The sequence below is a fragment of the Rhinoraja longicauda genome, chromosome 5, assembly GCF_053455715.1.
Source record: "Rhinoraja longicauda isolate Sanriku21f chromosome 5, sRhiLon1.1, whole genome shotgun sequence".
Taxonomy (NCBI): Eukaryota; Metazoa; Chordata; class Chondrichthyes; order Rajiformes; family Arhynchobatidae; genus Rhinoraja; species Rhinoraja longicauda.
Genome location: NC_135957.1, coordinates 87981495 through 87999977, shown reverse-complemented (window position 1 = coordinate 87999977; position 18483 = coordinate 87981495). Strand labels below are relative to the sequence as shown.

The window sequence follows — 18483 nt, the reverse complement described above, 5'->3', positions numbered from 1 at the left end:
GGGGAGTTGAAGTGCTGAGCCTCCAGGAGATCAGGTTGGTTAAGACGGACTGAGCGGAGATGTTGAGCAAAACAATCGCCGAGCCTGCACTTGGTCTCGTCAATGTAGAGAAGTTGACATCTGGAACAGCGGATACAATAGATGAGGTTGGAGGAGATGCAGGTGAACCTATGCCTCACCTGGAAAGACTTGGATGGAGTCGAGGGGGGAGGTAAAGGGACAGGCAGGTGGATTAGGTGGGAAGGGACAAGTGGACAAGGAAGTTACGGAGGGAACTGTCTGCAGAAAGGAGAAACGGTGGGAGATGGGAAGATGTGGCCAGTAGTGGGATCCCGTTGGAGGTGGCGGAAGTGTTGGAGGATAATTTGTTGTATGCGACGGCTGATGGGGTGGAAGGAGAGGACAAGGGAGACTCTATCCTTGTTACGAATGGGGGGGGGGGGGGGGGAGCAAGAGCAGAGCTGTGGGATATTGAGGAGACCCTAGTGAGAGCCTCATCTATAATGGAAGAGGGGAAGCCCCGTTTCCTAAAGAATGAGGACATCTTTGATGCCCTAATGTGAAACACCTCGTCCTGGGCGCAGATGCGGCGTGGACGGAGGAATTGGGAGTAGGGGATAGAGTTTTTACAGGAAACCGGGTGGGAAGAAGTGTAGCCAAGATAGCTATGGGAGTCAGTAGGTTTGTAGTAGATGTCGGTCACTAGTCTCTCCTGTGATGGAGATGGTGAGGTGGTGAGGACTCCTTCCCATGGAAAAAGGCCCAGAGGCGACGGAAGAAGTGCTCCACAGCGTGAAGTGTGTGGAAAGTGGACGAGAAAGTGAAATAACATACAAGCAGTGTGAATGGGTGTGAATGGTCAGTGTGGATAGGCTTGTTTCCATGCTGTATCTCTAAACTAAACTAAACTAAACTATATGTAAAACAATACTTCATTAACTATTTGGAACCATACAGTATGGAGGGGCCTTCAGCCCTCCGAGTCCATGCCAGCCATCAACTATCCATTTACTCATTCTACCCTACCCATTTTATTCTTCCCATATTCCCATCCACTCCCCCTACAATAGCGGCAATTTATAGTGACCAATGAACCAACCACTCCGCAGGTTTTTGGTATGTGGGAGGTAACCCAAGATGTCAGGCAAAATATGTAAAGCTTTTCACTGTACCTCAGTACACGTGACGATAAACTAAACTAAACTTCACGCACACAACACCCAGATTGTTTGAATGGTCTCTGGAGCTGTTAGGCTATTGCTCTACTAGAGGTGTCATTGTGCTGCTTAATACATGGATATTAGTTTCAAAATAAAACTTGATTACATTTTGTTTCTACTATTTTTTGTCTTGCTTTCTTGTGAATCAAACAACTAATCATGTATTGTTTTGCAGGAGTTTCACAATTCGAGCCTCTGAGAACATATCACGCGCACAAGTAGACAATTCTGTTCTATCTGGGCCAATGTCTCCAGCAAAACAACAAAGTATGCCTTCAGAAACGCGAGATGGTGAGATATTTTGAGTGAAATCATATAATGTGAATGTTTTTTTCCCTTGCAGTATAATATGAGAGCTATCCCAGCATTGATCCTTGCAGTATTTCAGTATTAGAGCCTCCTAATTCATAACTGACCCGTTTTTGTTTTTCCTGATTTTTATCTGTTAACCAATCTGCAGTAGAAGCCAACCTTTTCAACTCCATGTGTTCTGAATTTGTTTAATAGCTTTATGTATGATACTTTACGCAAGGTCTTCAGGCATCCACTGGATTGTCTTATCAATTCTACTCGTTACAATTTTGGAATACTCCATCAATTCTGTCAAACGTTATGGACTATTCATAAATCCATGTTGACTCTGGTCATTTCTACTATTATTTCAAAGTGCTCTGCTACCACTTCAATCATTCAAGCACTTTTCCAAACTGATGTCAGGTAACTGGTCTGTAATTCCCTAGTTTCATTCTTCCTCCTTTCTTGAATAATGTGGCTACATTAACCACCTTCCAAAGGGATTGTTCTGACATTTATCAAATCGATGAGCAGCACCTCCTTCCAGAAATCTAAATAACTTTTGTTGTTTGCACTTTGAGTACAATGGGGACTAGAGGTAAAAGAGCCATTAGGAAGCAGTGATCACAACATGATAAGTTTTACTCTGCAAATGGAAAGGCAGAAGGGAAAATCGGAAGTGTCAGTATTACAGTATAGCAAAGGGGATTACAGAGGCATGAGGCGGGAGCTGGCCAAAATTGACTGGAAGGAGGCCCTAGCAGGGAAGACGGTAGAACAGCAATGGCAGGTATTCTTGGGAATAATGCCGAGGTTGCAGGATCAATTTATCCCAAAGAGGCGGAAAGACTCTAAGGGGAGTAAGAGACACCTGTGGCTGACAAGGAAAGTCAAGGACAGCATAAAAATTAAGGAGAGGAAGTATAACCTAGCAAAGAAGTGTGGGAAGACAGAGGATTTGGGACTCTTTTAAAGAGCAACAAAAGTTAACTAAAAAGGCAATACGGGGAGAAAAGATGAGGTACGAGGGTAAACTAGCCAATAATATAAAGGAGGATAGCAAAAGTTTTTTTAGGTACGTGAAGAGGAAAAAAATAGTCAAGGCAAATGTGGGTCCCTTGAAGACAGAAGCAGGGGAATTTATTATGGGGAACAAAGAAATGGCAGACGAGTTAAACCGTTACTTTGGATCTGTCTTCACTGAGGAAGATACACACAATCTCCCAAATGTTCTAGGGGCCGGAGAACCTAGGGTGATGGAGGAACTGAAGGAAATCCACATTAGGCAGGAAATGGCTTTGGGTAGACTGATGGGACTGAAGGCTGATAAATCCCCAGGGCCTGATGGTCTGCATCCCAGGGTACTTAAGGAGGTGGCTCTAGAAATAGTGGAAGCATTGGAGATCATTTTTCAATGTTCTATAGATTCAGGATCAGTTCCTGTGGATTGGAGGATAGCAAATGTTATCCCACTTTTTAAGAAAGGAGGGAGAGAGAAAACGGGTAATTATAGACCAGTTAGTCTGACATCAGTGGTGGGGAAGATGCTGGAGTCAATTATAAAAGACGAAATTGCTGAGCATTTGGATAGCAGTAACAGGATCGTTCCGAGTCAACATGGATTTACGAAGGGGAAATCATGCTTGACAAATCTACTGGAATTTTTTGAGGATGTAACTAGGAAAATTGACAGGGGAGAGTCGGTGGATGTGGTGTACCTCGACTTTCAGAAAGCCTTCGACAAGGTCCCACATAGGAGATTAGTGGGCAAAATTAGAGCACATGGTATTGGGGATAGGGTACTGACATGGATAGAAAATTGGTTGACAGACAGAAAGCAAAGAGTGGGGATAAATGGGTCCCTTTCGGAATGGCAGGCAGTGACCAGTGGGGTACCGCAAGGTTCGGTGCTGGGACCCCAGCTATTTACGATATACATTAATGACTTAGATGAAGGGATTAAAAGTACCATTAGCAAATTTGCAGATGATACTAAGCTGGGGGGTAGTGTGAATTGTGAGGAAGATGCAATAAGGCTGCAGGGTGACTTGGACAGGTTGTGTGAGTGGGCGGATACATGGCAGATGCAGTTTAATGTAGATAAGTGTGAGGTTATTCACTTTGGAAGTAAGAATAGAAAGGCAGATTATTATCTGAATGGTGTCAAGTTAGGAAGAGGGGATGTTCAACGAGATCTGGGTGTCCTAGTGCATCAGTCACTGAAAGGAAGCATGCAGGTACAGCAGGCAGTGAAGAAAGCCAATGGAATGTTGGCCTTCGTAACAAGAGGAGTTGAGTATAGGAGCAAAGAGGTCCTTCTACAGTTGTACCGGGCCCTGGTGAGACCGCACCTGGAGTACAGTGTGCAGTTTTGGTCTCCAAATTTGAGGAAGGATATTCTTGCTATTGAGGGCGTGCAGCGTAGGTTCACTAGGTTAATTCCCGGATTGGCGGGACTGTCGTATGTTGAAAGGCTGGAGCAATTAGGCTTGTATACACTGGAATTTAGAAGGATGAGGGGGGATCTTATTGAAACATATAAGATAATTAGGGGATTGGACACATTAGAGGCAGGAAACATGTTCCCAATGTTGGGGGAGTCCAGAACAAGGGGCCACAGTTTAAGAATAAGGGGTATGCCATTTAGAACGGAGATGAGGAAGAACTTTTTCAGTCAGAGAGTGGTGAAGGTGTGGAATTCTCTGCCTCAGAAGGCAGTGGAGGCCAGTTCGTTTGATGCTTTCAAGAGAGAGCTGGATAGAGCTCTTAAGGATAGCGGAGTGAGGGGGTATGGGGAGAAGGCAGGAACGGGGTACTGATTGAGAGTGATCAGCCATGATCGCATTGAATGGCGGTGCTGGCTCGAAGGGCTAAATGGCCTACTGCACCTATTGTCTATTGTCTATTTGGTTAAGGAGGTAAATCCATGCATACCTCAGAGTGTGATCTCAACAAAGACTGATTGTAATTGCAGTTAGCCAGCCTTACTGTTGTAATGCTTAGAGAAACAACTCCATTTATCTTTAATGTGGTAAAATATCCCAAGGCCATGCATGGGAATATTTTCAAAGAAAAGTTGATGTCATCCCACAAAACACGAGGCCACGGAAACACAGGCTGAGTCACAGTGGTAGGTTTTAAGGATAGCCTTTAAGGTAAATGAGAGAAGGGATAAATGAGAGAACTTCAGAGCTTTAGGCTGGAATAAATTTTAATCTGTGAATCTCTGAGAATCCAGAATTATAGGAATGCTTATGTAAGGAACTGCTACAGGGCTGGAGGAGATGAGAGATGGGGATGGAAGGGATATGAGAGGAATTAGAAAGTGAGGGTTTAGGCAGAGAATGGAACACTTTATTTCCACTGTTATAACATCAGAAACCATATCCTTCTTTCATAAATCATGATTGACTTTGATTGTCGGCCTCTTCACATAATTGTATTTAGCCTGTGTAAATGGATATCAGTCGTCGTAGTAATATTATGACTAAGCATGCTGGAAACATCACTGCATAATAAAAAATAATTTATCTTTCGAATTCACACCTATCAGATTTGACTGATAATTTGTTTGCCAATTTTTAGGAGAGAATTTAAATGGCTGAATATATTTCATATTTTTATGGGCAAATAGCTGCATTTTACATTTTATTAAGTGTGTTTAGGGTTTCAACATGAGCCGTTGGGAAGCTCTCAGCTCATCAATCAAGAGATCTCGACTGTGAGACAATTACATTTGAACGCTGTGCCCCTAGGCTTAGGAGCATTTCCTCAATCTCAGGTAACTTTGCTGCACTCAAGGCCTGTACTGATTTTAGATCATTACATACCGATGAGCCAAAACATTATGACCTGATGAGCCAAAACATTGCGACCGCCTGCCTAATATGCTGTTGGTCCTCCGTGTGCAGCCCCATACGCAGCAGGGTCCGATGCACTGTGTATTGTGACACATTCCTCCCGTGACCACCATTAACATTTTCTGTGACTTGTGCCACAGTCCACCTTCTGTCGGTTCGGACCAGACGGGATAGCCTTCGTTGCCCTCGTGCATCGATGAGCCTTGGGCGCCCAACACCCTGTCGCTGACCGGGAGCACCCCACAAGCCTTGCTGTTTCAGAGATGCTCTGACCCAGTTGTCTGGCCATAACAATTTGGCCCTTGTCAAAGTCACTCAGGTCTTTACTCCTGCCCATTTCTCCTGCATCCAACACATCAACTTCAAGAACTGACTAGTATAAGAAAATAACTGCAGATGCTGGTACAAATCGATTTATTCACAAAATGCTGGAGTAACTCAGCAGGTCAGGCAGCATCTCGGGAGAGAAGGAATGGGTGACGTTTCGGGTCGAGACCCTTCTTCAGACTGACTGTTCACTTGCTGCCTAATATATCCCACCCCTTGACAGGTGCCATTGTAACAAGATAATCAATGTTATTCACTTCGCCTGTCAGTGGTCATAATGTTTTGGCTCATCGTTGTATGAGCTAGTACGGAGTAAGCTTTGTCATTCCATTTACTATTGAAATAGTGTGATAAATAGTGCAGTCTCGTGTCCTTGACAATGATGGGTCTCATGCAAAAATCATCCTCGCTTGATAAAGGCCTGATGAGATTAATGATATACGTTTAGTGTCCTGTACGCGTAGCATTGTCAAAGCTAGAGTTCAACCGAGCTGAGATTGTGTTTGTTCATCTTGCTTGCATTATGATTTAAATCTGTTGGCAATACAGGGTAACATAGAAAGTGGCTGCAGTGGGAAACAATCTATACTGAACACTTACGTAACGGTGTCGAGGAGTTTGTAAGTATATTTGTGTCTTCGGGTTACTGATTAGGAATGTATGAAAAAAAGTAATAAAAGGTTGTCAAAATATAAAGCAAAAAAACTGCAGATGTTAGAACTCTGAAATAAAAAAACATTGACACAATATTAGCCACCCTCCAGTCTCCTGGTACTTCTGGCTATGGAAGATTAAAATATCACTGCCAATGGACCTCCAATTTCTACTGTGGCTTCACAATGACCCAGGATACACTTGTGTAGGAAGGAACTGCAGATGCTGGTTTAAACCGAAGATAGAACACAAAAAGCTGGAATAACTCAGCCGGGCAGGCAGCATCTCCGAAGAGAAATGGGTGATGTTTCGGGACGATACCCTTCTTCAGATTGAAAGTCACAGGAAGGGGAACAAGAGATATAGAACAAATGAATGAAAGATATGCAAAAAAGTGACAATGATAAAGGAAACAGGCCATTGTCAGCTGTTTGCTAGGTGAGAATAAAAAGCTGAAGACTAGGGTGGGGGGGGGGGGTGGAGAGAGGGAATGCAGGGGTTACTTGAAGGTATCACAAAATGCTGGAGTAACTCAGCGGGTCAGGCAGCATCACTGGAGAGAAGGAATGGGTGACGTTTCGGGTCGAGACCCTTCTTCAGACTGATGTCGGGGGGCGGGACAAAGAAAGGATATAGGTGGAGATAGGAAGACAGTGGGAGAACTGGGAAGGGGGAGGGGAAGAGAGGGACAAAGGAACTATCTATAGTTAGAGAAGTCAATGTTTATACCGCTGGGCTCTAAGCTGCCCAAGTGAAATATGAGGTGCTGCTCCTCCAATTTGCGGTGGGGCTCACTATGGCACTAGAGGAGGCCCATGACAGAAAGGTCAGACTGGGAGTCGGAGGGGGAGTTGAAGTGCTCAGCCACCAGGGGATCAGGTTGGTTAAGGCGGACTGAGCGAAGGTGTTCAGTGAAACGATCGCCGAACCTGTGTTTGTTCTCGCCGATGTAGAGAAGTTGACATACAGCCCAGCGGTGTGAACATTGACTTCTCTAACTTTAGATAGTTCCTCTGTCCCTTTCTTCCCCTCCCCCTTCCCAGTTCTCCCACTGTCTTCCTATCTCCACCTATATTCTTTCTTTGACAGAATCCCTAACCATTCTGAACTTTAAGGTTAGGCAGAGGTTCACTTGCACCTCCTTCAACCTCATCTGCAGTATCCGATTACTCTAACTGGCTGAGTGAACTGCGAGGAGGATGCTATGAGGCTGCAGGGTGACTTGGATATATTGGACGAGTGGGCAGATGCATGGCAGATGCAGTATAATGTGGATAAATGTGATGTTATCCACTTTGGTGGCTACAGGAAGGCAGATTGTTATCTGAATGGTGTCAGATTAGGAAAAGCAGAGGGGTCATTGTACGTCAGTCATTGAAAGTAAGCATGCAGGTACAGCAGGCAGTGAAGAAAGCTAATGGCATGTTGGCCTTCATAGCGAGAGGATTTGAGTTTAGGAACAAGGAGGTCCTACTGCAGTTGTACAGGGCCCTGGCGAGACCACAACTGGAGTATTGTGTGCAGTTTTGGTCTAATTTGAGGAAGGACATTCTTGCTATTGAGGGTGTGCACTGTAGGTTCACCAGGTTAATTCCCGGGATGGAGGGACTGACAAATGATGAAAGAATGGGTTGACTGGTCTTGTATACAATGGAATTTAGAAGGATGAGAGGGGATCTTATAGAAACATAAAATTCTTAAGGGATTGGATAAGCTGGATGCAGGAAAAATGTTCCCGATGTTGGGAGAGTCCTGAACAGTTTGAGAATAAGGATAGGCCAGTTGGGACTGAGATGAGGAAAAACTTTTCACCCAGAGAATTGTGAATCTGTGGAATTCTCTGCCACAGAAGGCAGTGGAGGCCAATTCACTGGATGTTTTCAAGAGAGAGTTAGATTTCGCTCTTAGGCTAACGGAATAAAGGGATGTATGGGGAAAAGCAGGAACGGGGTACTGATTGTGGATGATCAGCCATGATCTTATTGAATGGCGGTGCTGGCTCAAAGGACCGAACGGCCTACTCTTGCTCCTAATTTTTATGTTTCAATGACAGGAACATGCTGGTCCTGAACTCTTGCTATCGTGCATTTCAAAGCTTCCCATCTACCTTTGTCCCTTTGTCTGAAAACAGCCAGCCCAAATCTAACTTCTGAAGCTTCCTCTCTAGCACCATCAAAATTGGCCTTACCCCAATTTAGAATTCCGACCTTTCAACTAGTCCGATCCTTTCCCCGAACTATTTCAAAACTAGAATTATTCAAGATTCAAGATTCAAGATAGCTCAAGATAGCTTTATTTGTCATCCAATATTGGACGAAATTCAGTCACCCACAGTCCAACAATAAAAGCATTAAATAGGCACTAAAATTACACAACCCCAAAACCCCCCAAAACACAGTCCAACAATAAAAACATTAAATAGGCATTAAAATTACACAACCCCAAAAACACACAAAAAAAGAAACATCCATCAAAGAAACATCCATCACAGTGAGTCTCCTCCAGTCCTCTCCTCACTGTGATGGAAGGCCACAATGTCTTTCCCTTCTCCTGCCGTCTTCTCATTGGCACAGATTGTTGTGGAAACCTAGTCACTGGGTGTTTTACTGGTTCCCAAGATTTCACAGTAATATAATCAGGCAAAGTTGATACCATTGGCAAAGATGTGTTGGAGGCAGAGATAAGTCGAGCATTATTGTCAGATGTTTTAATCGGCGATATTTTTTAATTTTACACCAGTCACAGTAAAAGTTGATGCTGGACTAGCAGACCTGGGCTCTCAGACAGAGTTACACAGTATGGAGACGCCCCTCTAGCCCAATTTGTCCATGTCTAACTTGCCAAATTGAGCCAGATCATTTGTCCCATAACCCACTGAGGAAGGGTCTCGACCCGAAACGTCACCCATTCCTTCTCTCCCGAGATGCTGCCTGACCCGCTGAGTTACTCCAGCATTGTGTGTCTGTCTCCGATTTTAACCAGCACCTGCAGTTTTTTTTCCTCCACCCTCATTCCTATCTGTGCACCTGTCTAAATGACTTTAAAATGTTTTTTTAAATGAACATGCGGATGACACAAAGCTGGATGGCAGTGTGAACTGTGAAGAGGACGTTAGGAGGTTGCAGGGTGACCTGGACAGGTTGAGTGAGTGGGTAGATGCGTGGCAGATACAGTATAATATAGATAAATGTGAGATTATTCACTTTGGCGGCAAAAACAAGGAGGCAAATTATTTTCTCAATGGAGTCAGGTTAGGTACGGGGGAGGTGCAGCGAGACCTGGGTGTCCTTGTACACCAGTCACTGAAAGTTGGTGTGCAGGTACAGCAGGCAGTGAAGAAAGCTAATGGCATGTTGGCCTTCATAACAAGAGGATTTCAGTATAGGAGTAAAGAGGTTCTTCTGCAGTTATCGGGCCCTGGTAAGACCACATCTGGAGTATTGTATACAGTTTTGGTCTCCTAATTTGAGGAAGGACATCCTTGTAATTGAGGCAGTGCAGCGTAGGTTCACGAGATTGATCCCTGGGATGGCGGGACTGTCATATGAGGAAAGATTGAAAAGGCTAGGCTTGTATTCACTGGAGTTTAGAAGGATGAGAGGGGATCTTATAGAGACGTATAAAATTATAAAAGGACTGGACAATCTAGATGCAGGAAAAATGTTCCCAATGTTGGGAGAGTCCAGAACCAGGGGCCCCAGTCTTAGAATAAAGGGGAGGCCATTTAAAACTGAGGTGAGAAGGAGCTTTTTCAACCAGAGAGTTGTGAATTTGTGGAATTCTCTGCCAAAGAGGGCAGTGGAGGCCAAATCACTGGATGGATTTAAGAGATAGAACTCTAGGGGCTAGTGGAATCAAGGGATATGGGGAGAAGGCAGGCACGGGTTATTGATTGTGGACGATCAGCCATGATCACAATGAATGGCGGTGCTGGCTCGAAGGGCTAAATGGCCTCCTCCTGCACCTATTTTCTATGTTTCTAACTCTCCAGAACTTTTCATAAATTCATAAGCCATTGGAACAGAATTAGGTCATTACCCCTATCAAGTCTACTCCGCCATTCAATCATGGCTGATCTATCTTTCCCTCTCAACCCCATTCTCCTGCCTTCTCCCCATATCCCTTGACACCCGTACTGATCAAGAATCTGTCAATCTATGCCTTAAAAACACCCAGTGACTAGGTTTCCACAACAATCTGTGCCAATGAATTTCACATCGAGAGGACATTAGAGACTTGAAAGGGTTGAGAGCATGGAGGGATTTGAGCAAAAGGATGGTGATTTTATAGTAAATGCTGCTCCAGCTGATGTAAATGTGCTGCTCCAGCTGATGTAAATGTGCTGCTCCAGCTGATGTAAATGTGATGGATGAATGGAAATTGCATTGAATTGGGAAATGGGCAGCAGAGTCTTGGAAAGCTGACATTTATGCTGGTGGAAGAGCAATGGAAGGGTGGAATCACACTAGTCTCTTCCAGCTAATGATGACTGTTATAAATTTTGATTATGGCTGCACATAAATTGGATCTGAATCCTGATGCAATTGCCCACAGCAGGTTATTCAATAGTAAGCATTGCTTCATTGTACCACTTGCTATCACTTTGCAGGTGATTGAGAATGGACTGATTGGGCAGCTGTTAGCTGGACTGCATTTGTCTTTATTTTTGTGAGGAGGCAAGAGCCAGACCTGGCCGTTCCCATGTTGTTGTGCAGGTGCTGGTGTTGTAACTATACTGGAACAGATTGACTGTAGAGACGTTCCTGGTTCTGACGTACAATATCTGGAATGCTGTCTGCTTCCACCGTCTTCACTGTGGCCATTGTTCTCAGCTGTTTCTTCGTGTCAGTGGAGTGAATGTAACTGGCAACTAACTCCTGCGTTGGTGGAGTTCTAGGGAGGCGAGTGAGATGGATCGTGCACTTAGCACTTTGGCTGAACATGGTAACAAATGCTTGATCCATATCCCACCATTCCCTTCATGGCCATGTGCCCATTTAAAAGCCTCTAAAACATCACTGTCATATTTGTCTCCATCACTATCCTTGGCAGCGTGTAAATCGCAAATATCACCATCTATCTGGACCTATGTAAGCTCTGCAGTGGTATACAGAATGAATGATAAAGTGAAATGATTAGTAATTGGCTATACCACCACACTTCAAGGTGGCATGGTGGTGTAGTGTTAAAGCTACTGCCTTTCAGCGCCAGAGACCCTAAACCAAAACTAATTTTGATCTTTGAACAAAACTTTTGTTTTAACCATTTTTTTGTTTATCTTGTGATCTCTTCTTTGACAATAGACAATGGACAATAGGTGCAGGAGTAGGCCATTCAGCCCTTCGAGCTAGCACCGCCATTCAATGCGATCATGGCTGATCACTCTCAATCAGTACCCCGTTCCTGCCTTCTCCCCATACCCCCTCACTCCGCTATCCTTAAGAGCTCTATCCAGCTCTCTCTTGAAAGCATCAAACGAACTGGCCTGCACTGCCTTCTGAGGCAGAAAATTCCACACCTTCACCACTCTCTGACTGAAAAAGTTCTTCCTCATCTCCGTTCTAAATGGCCTACCCCTTATTCTTAAACTGTGGCCCCTTGTTCTGGACTCCCCCAACATTGGGAACATGTTTCCTGCCTCTAATGTGTCCAATCCCCTAATTATCTTATATGTTTCAATAAGATCCCCCTTCATCCTTCTAAATTCTAGTGTATACAAGCCCAATCGCTCCAGCCTTTCAACATACGACATACGATTTTTGTTTTGTGACTAAATAGTTTTTATTCTGCACATGGCATGATTTCTTTAAGTAACTTGTTTCTTTCTTCCTCTTTCAAATATCTATTTAGAAATGGAATTACATCCGAGTCTGTGCATCAAACCAAGAGTAATATGCAGGAGGCACCTCTGCAGCAAGTTGCCATGTACAACAAAGATGTTCTCTTTTCTGGAGACAGAGAAATGTGTTTTGAAGAAATACGAGCTCAGAAGTACATTGCAAAAACGCAACAGAAAGAATGGAGTATGTTGCTTGTTCTTTCATTATAACATAGACATTTCATTGGACTCATTGTTCCTTTAAGTTCTCCAGGTTTTGCTCATCACCCTGTTGGCACGGCTCTTGGGCTAGAGTTTCAACGGGGGAGAATGGGGTGTGGCGTGTTCTTAGAAAACAGTCTCGTCTGTTGTTATTTTCTATAAGTTTTATTAATTGTATTCTAAGAATGCTATTAATACTTTTTTAAAAAGCCCTATCATCTGTGTCAAGCAATATGAGTTAGAAAAAAATGTTGTGTTTATTTACTTTTTTTCCCCCTGTCAATTTTTTCTCTCTACCTCAAATTAGAACATGGAACAGTTCAGCACAGGAACAGGCCCTTCCGTCTCCAATCACTGTGCTGAAAATTATGTCAAGTTAAACTAAAAAAAGACACAAAGTGCTGGAGTAACTCAGCAGGTCAGGCAACATCAATGGAGAACATGGACAGGAGACGTTTTGGGTCAGGACCCTCCTTCAGACTGATTGTAGGGGGGAAGCTGGAAGAGAGGAGGGGCAGGGAAAAGCGTGGCAGGTAATAGGTGAACACAGACTTTCTTTTGAGAGGCAAATGCTGGACAAAGGCCAGAGAAGAAAAAAAGCAGAAGGTGTGAGACAAAGGGATTGAAAAGTTACAAATTGTGAAGCCAGAGAAAGGAATATAGGTAGAGCAGGGGAGGGGGGTTGGGTCATGAAAGTGGGGGTGAGAGAGGGGAGGTCGGAGGTCATTGGAAGTGGGAGGATTCCTCATTCATACTGTTGCAAATGCTACCCAAACAGAATATGAGGTGCTGTTCCTCCAGATTGCTTATGGCCTCACTCTGGCAATGCTGGATTCCCAGGACAGAAAGGTTAGTATGGGAATAGGAAGGAGAGTTACCGGGGGAACCAGTAGGCCTTGGTGGACTGAGCCAACCGAAACAACCCCCAATTCTACAGTTAGTCTTACCAATATTCCAGAGTTATACAGGAAGTAATGAACTTGGACCCCAAGTTCCCTCTGTGCAGCAGCGCCGTGAAAGGTCTTGCCGTAACCACATACTTTCTCCTTGTGTTCGACCTCCTAAAGTGCAGCATGTCACACTGCATATTCAAATGCCTGTAAATTCGAGGATGGAGTCATAGAAACATAGAAACATAGAAAATAGGTGCAGGAGTAGGCCATTCAGCCCTTCGAGCCTGCACCGCCATTCAATATGATCATGGCTGATCATCCAGCTCAGTTGCCTGTACCTGCCTTCTCTCCATACCCCCTGATCCCTTTAGCAAAAAGGGCCACATCTAACTCCCTCTTAAATATAGCCAATGAACTGGCCTCAACTACCTTCTGTGGCAGAGAATTCCACAGACTCACCACTCTCTGTGTGAAGAAATATTTTCTCATCTCGGTCCTAAAAGACTTCCCCCTTATCCTTAAGCTGTGACCCCTGGTTCTGGACTCCCCCAACATCGGGAACAATCATCCCGCATCTAGCCTCCAACCCCTTAAGAATTTTATATGTTTCTATAAGATCCCCCCTCAGTCTTCTAAATTCCAGCGAGTACAAGCCCAGTCTATCCAGTCTTTCCTCATATGCAAGTCCCGCCATCCCAGGGATTAATCTGGTGAACCTTCTCTGTACGCCCTCTAAGGCAAGAACGTCTTTCCTCAGGTTAGGAGACCAAAACTGCACACAATACTCCAGGTGCGGTCTCATCAAGGCCCTGTACAACTGCAGCAGAACCTCCCTGCTCCTAAACTCAAATCCTCTTGCTATGAATGCCAACATACCATTCGCTTTCTTCACTGCCTGCTGCACCTGCATGCTTGCTTTCAATGACTGGTGCACCATGACACCCAGGTCACGTTGCATCTCCCCTTCTCCCAATCGGTCACCATTCAGGTAATACTCTGCTTTCCTGTTCTTGCCGCCAAAGTGGATAACCTCACATTTATCCACATTATATTGCATCTGCCATGCATTTGCCCACTCGCCTAATCTATCCAAGTCACTCTGCAGCCTCCTAGCATCCTCCTCGCAGCTAACACTGCCACCCACTGCCACTGTCATAGTCATACAGCGTGGATACAGGCCCTTCAGCCCAACTTGCCCCATCTACACTAATCCCACCTGCCTGTGTTTGGCCTAAATCCCTCCAAACCTGCCCTATCCATGTATCCGTCTTATTATTTCTTAAGTATTGCAATAATCCCTGCCTTGACTAGCTCCAGCAGTTTGTCTCATACCCCCCCCCCCCTTGTGTGCAAATAGTTATTCAGATTCCTATTAAATCTTTCCCCTTCACCTTAAACCTATATCTGGGTCTCCATTCCCCTACTGTGGGCAAGAGACTCTGTGCATCTACCCGATCTATTCCTCTCATGATTTTATACACCTCTAGAATGATCACCCCTCAATCTCTTGCACTCGAAGGAGTAGAATCCCAGCCTGCTCAACATCTCCATATAGCTCAGACCCTCGAGTCCTGGCAACATCCTCGTAAATCTTTTCTGTACCCTATCCAGCTTGACAACATCTTTCTTTCCTGTAGTGATTGGGATGGTACGTGTATGGAATGAGCACCCAGGGGTGGTGGTGGAGGCAGATAGTGCCCTTTTGGATGGCCACATGGATATGAGCATGTGCAGGCAGAGGTGGTTAGTTTAACACATGTTCAGCATGGAGGGCCTGTATCATCTGTGTTATCTATGCTCTGTTTGGTCTAACCAAAGTTTTATAAAGCTGTAAAATGACTACTTGCCTTTTTACTCAATCCCCTGAGTGATGAAGGCAAGCATGATTATGTTTTTTGGAATATAAAATCAATCAATCACAATAATACTTTATTAGCCAAGTATGTTTTGCAACATATGAGGAATTTCATTTGCCATACAGTCATAGCAATAAAAAGTAACAGGACACACAAAATACATTTTAACATGAACATTCACCCCGGTGACTCTCCACATTCCTTACTGTGATGGAAGGCGAGAAAAAGTTCAATCTCCCATCAGATTAAACAATTAACAATTTCATGCTAAAAAAAAAAAAAAAGTCTCACCCATCTTTGTCCTCCAGCGGTCGGGGGCCTCTAACCTTCCGTTCATGGGACGATCTTGACACCCGTAGCCGGCGGCGAGCCTTCCTCGTCGGGGCAATCAAACTCCTGCAATGGGGGGATGGATCTCAGCTCCCCCACGCTGGGCGATCTACCCTGGGTCGGGGCTTGTTGAACCTTGTGCAACGTGGAGCTCCCGGCCAGTCTCACAATGAATCATTCTGCCAACTTTTTGTCTCTTGTTAAGTTTATGGGCAAAAACGTAGGGGTTGGGGAAAAGCCAGGACACTGGGGTTATGAGGGAGAGATAGATCAGCCATGATTGAATGGCAGAGTAGACTTGATGGGCCAAATGGCCCAATTTACACTGATCACATGATGAAAGCTGATTTTATTCTTTTGTGGTTTCCATTTCTAAACAAAAAGAAGGTTGTCTATTACTTATATTGTTCTCTTATAAAATCTGATATATTTTCTTAATGTGGCTAAAACTTTTTTTAAACGTTTGAGTGATAACTTCTGCTTTTATTTTTTATCCATTGAAGATGAGCTGTTAAGCAGCACCAAGTTTGATGAGATCAAATTACTGGAGCAGACGATGGAACAGTTGAAAATGAAGCTGAAGCTAACTGAGGTGCAGGTGCATGAAATACAGCAGGTGAGTGCTCCAGAGATACTGCCTTACCCGCTGAGTTTCAGTGCCCTCCATAATGTTTGGGACAAAGACCCAGCATTTAGTTATTTGCCTCTGTACTCCACAATTTGAGATTTGTAATAGAAAAAATCACACGTGGTTAAAGTACACATTGTCAAATTTTAATAAAGGCCATTTTTATACATTTTGGTTTCACCATGTAGAAATTACAGCAGTGTTTATACATAGTTCCCCCCATTTCAGGGCATCATAATGTTTGGGACACAGCAATGTCCCCATGTAAACGAAAGTAGTCATGTTTAGTATTTTGTTGCATATCTTTTGCATGCAATGACTGCTTGAAGTCTGCGATTCATGGACATCACCAGTTGCTGGGTGTCTTCTCTGATGATGCTCTGCCAGGCCTGTATTGCAGCCATCTTTAGCTTATGCTTGTTTTGGGGGCTAGTCCCCTTCAGTTTTCTCTTTTGCTCTGTTGGGTTCAGATTGGGTGATTGACTTGACCATTCAAGAATTGACCATTTTTTAGCTTTGAAAAACTCCTTTGTTGCTTTAGCAATATGTTTGGGATCACTGTCTTGCTGTAGAATGAACTGCCAATGAGATTTGAGGCATTTGTTTGAACTTGGGCAGATAGGATGTGTCTATACACTTCAGAATTCATTCTGCTACTACCATCAGCAGTTGTATCATCAATGAAGATAAGTGAGCCAGTACCTTCAGCAGGCATACATGCCCAGGCCATAACACCCCCACCACCGCATTTCACAGATGAGGTGATATGCTTTGGATCTTGGGCAGTTCCTTCTCTCCTCCATACTTTGCTCTTGCCATCACTCTGATATAAGTTAATCTTCGGCTCATCTGTCCACAAGACCTTTTTTTCCAGAACTGTGGTTGCTCTTTTAAGTACTTCTTGGCAAACTGTAACCCGGCCATCCTATTTTTTCAGCTAACCAGTGGTTTGCATCTTGCAGTGTAGCCCCTGATTTTCTGTTCATGAAGTCTTTTGCGGACAGTAGTCATTGACAAATCCACAGCTGACTCCTGAAGAGTGCTTCTGATCTGTCAGACAGATGTTTGGGGATTTTTCTTTATTATGGAGAGAATTCTTATGTCATCAGCTGTGGAGGTCTTCCTTGGCCTGCCAGTCATTTTGCAATTAGTAAGCTCACCAGTGCTCTCTTTCTTCTTAATGATGTTTCAAACAGTTGATTTTGGTAAGCCTAAAGTTTGGCTGTTGTCTCTAACAGTTTTATTTGTGTTTCTCAGTCTCATAATGGCGTTGTTGACTTTCATTGGCACAACTTTGGTCCTCGTGTTGATAAATAGCAATAAAAGTTTCCAAAGGTGATGGAAAGACTGTGCTGAGAGCTCTTTTATACCTGTATTAAGGAGGTATTTAAACACACCTGAGTAATTACAAACACCTGTGAAACCATGTGTCCCAAACATTGTGGTGCCCTGAAATAGGGAGACTATGTATAAACACAGTTGTAATTTCTATATGGTGAAACCAAAATGTATAAAAATACCCTTTAATAAAAGCTGACCATGTGCACTCTAACCACATGCGATTTTTTTTTTTCCTATTACAAATCTCAAATTGTGGAGTACAAAGGCAAATAAATAAATGATGGGTCTTTGTCCCAAACATTATGTAGGGCACTGTATTCCAGTGCTTTGTATTTACCTTGTGTTTATCTGTGTTGTGGATGAAGGTGACTAAATATGGCTGTTATCCACGATTTGGAGACTGCACATGCCGGAATCATGAATAAGACATAAAGTTCTGGAGGAGGTTTTTGAGGTTTGTTGGGGACATGTCGGACTTCCTAAGCTTTCTGAGGAAGTGGAGGCGTTGTGGTGCTTTCTTGGTCGTTGTTTCAACATGGGAGGTATTTTGGGGAATAATGCAGAAGGTGCAGGAGCAGTTCATTCCAAAGAGGAAGAAAGATTCTAAGGGGAGTAAGAGGCAACCGTGGCTGACAAGGGAACTCAAGGATAATATAAAGATAAAAGAGAAGAAGTATAGCATAGCAAAATGAGTGGGAAGCCAGAGGATTGGGACTCTTTTAAAGAGCAACAGAAGATAACTAAAAAGGCAATACGGGGAGAAAAGATGAAGTACGAGGGTAAGCTAGCCAAGAATATAAAGGAGGATAGTAAAAGCTTTAGGTATGCGAAGAGGAAAAAAATAGTTCAGACAAATGTGGGTCCCTTGAAGACAGAAGGAGGTGAATTTATTATGTGGAACAAGGAAATGGCAGACGGGTTGAAGAGGTACTTTGGATCGTGTAAGAAAATAACTGCAGATGCTGGTACAATTCGAAGGTATTTATTTCACAAAATGGTGGAGTAACTCAGCGGGACAGGCAGCATCTCAGGAGAGAAGG

The 18483-nt window shown here is 43.8% G+C and overlaps 1 protein-coding gene across 3 annotated transcripts in view; it reads left to right on the top strand.

Moving 5' to 3' along the window:
- The window catches only part of bub1 (BUB1 mitotic checkpoint serine/threonine kinase), a 74675-nt gene that overhangs the window by 13526 nt on the left and 42666 nt on the right, over nucleotides 1–18483 (top strand). For all 3 annotated transcript variants that reach the window (XM_078400276.1, XM_078400278.1, XM_078400277.1), the window contains 5 exons: nucleotides 1396–1511; nucleotides 5180–5295; nucleotides 6251–6321; nucleotides 12206–12378; nucleotides 15978–16090. In XM_078400276.1, the coding sequence (XP_078256402.1) occupies nucleotides 1396–1511; nucleotides 5180–5295; nucleotides 6251–6321; nucleotides 12206–12378; nucleotides 15978–16090 (589 nt within the window). The remainder of the gene's footprint in view (nucleotides 1–1395; nucleotides 1512–5179; nucleotides 5296–6250; nucleotides 6322–12205; nucleotides 12379–15977; nucleotides 16091–18483) is intronic.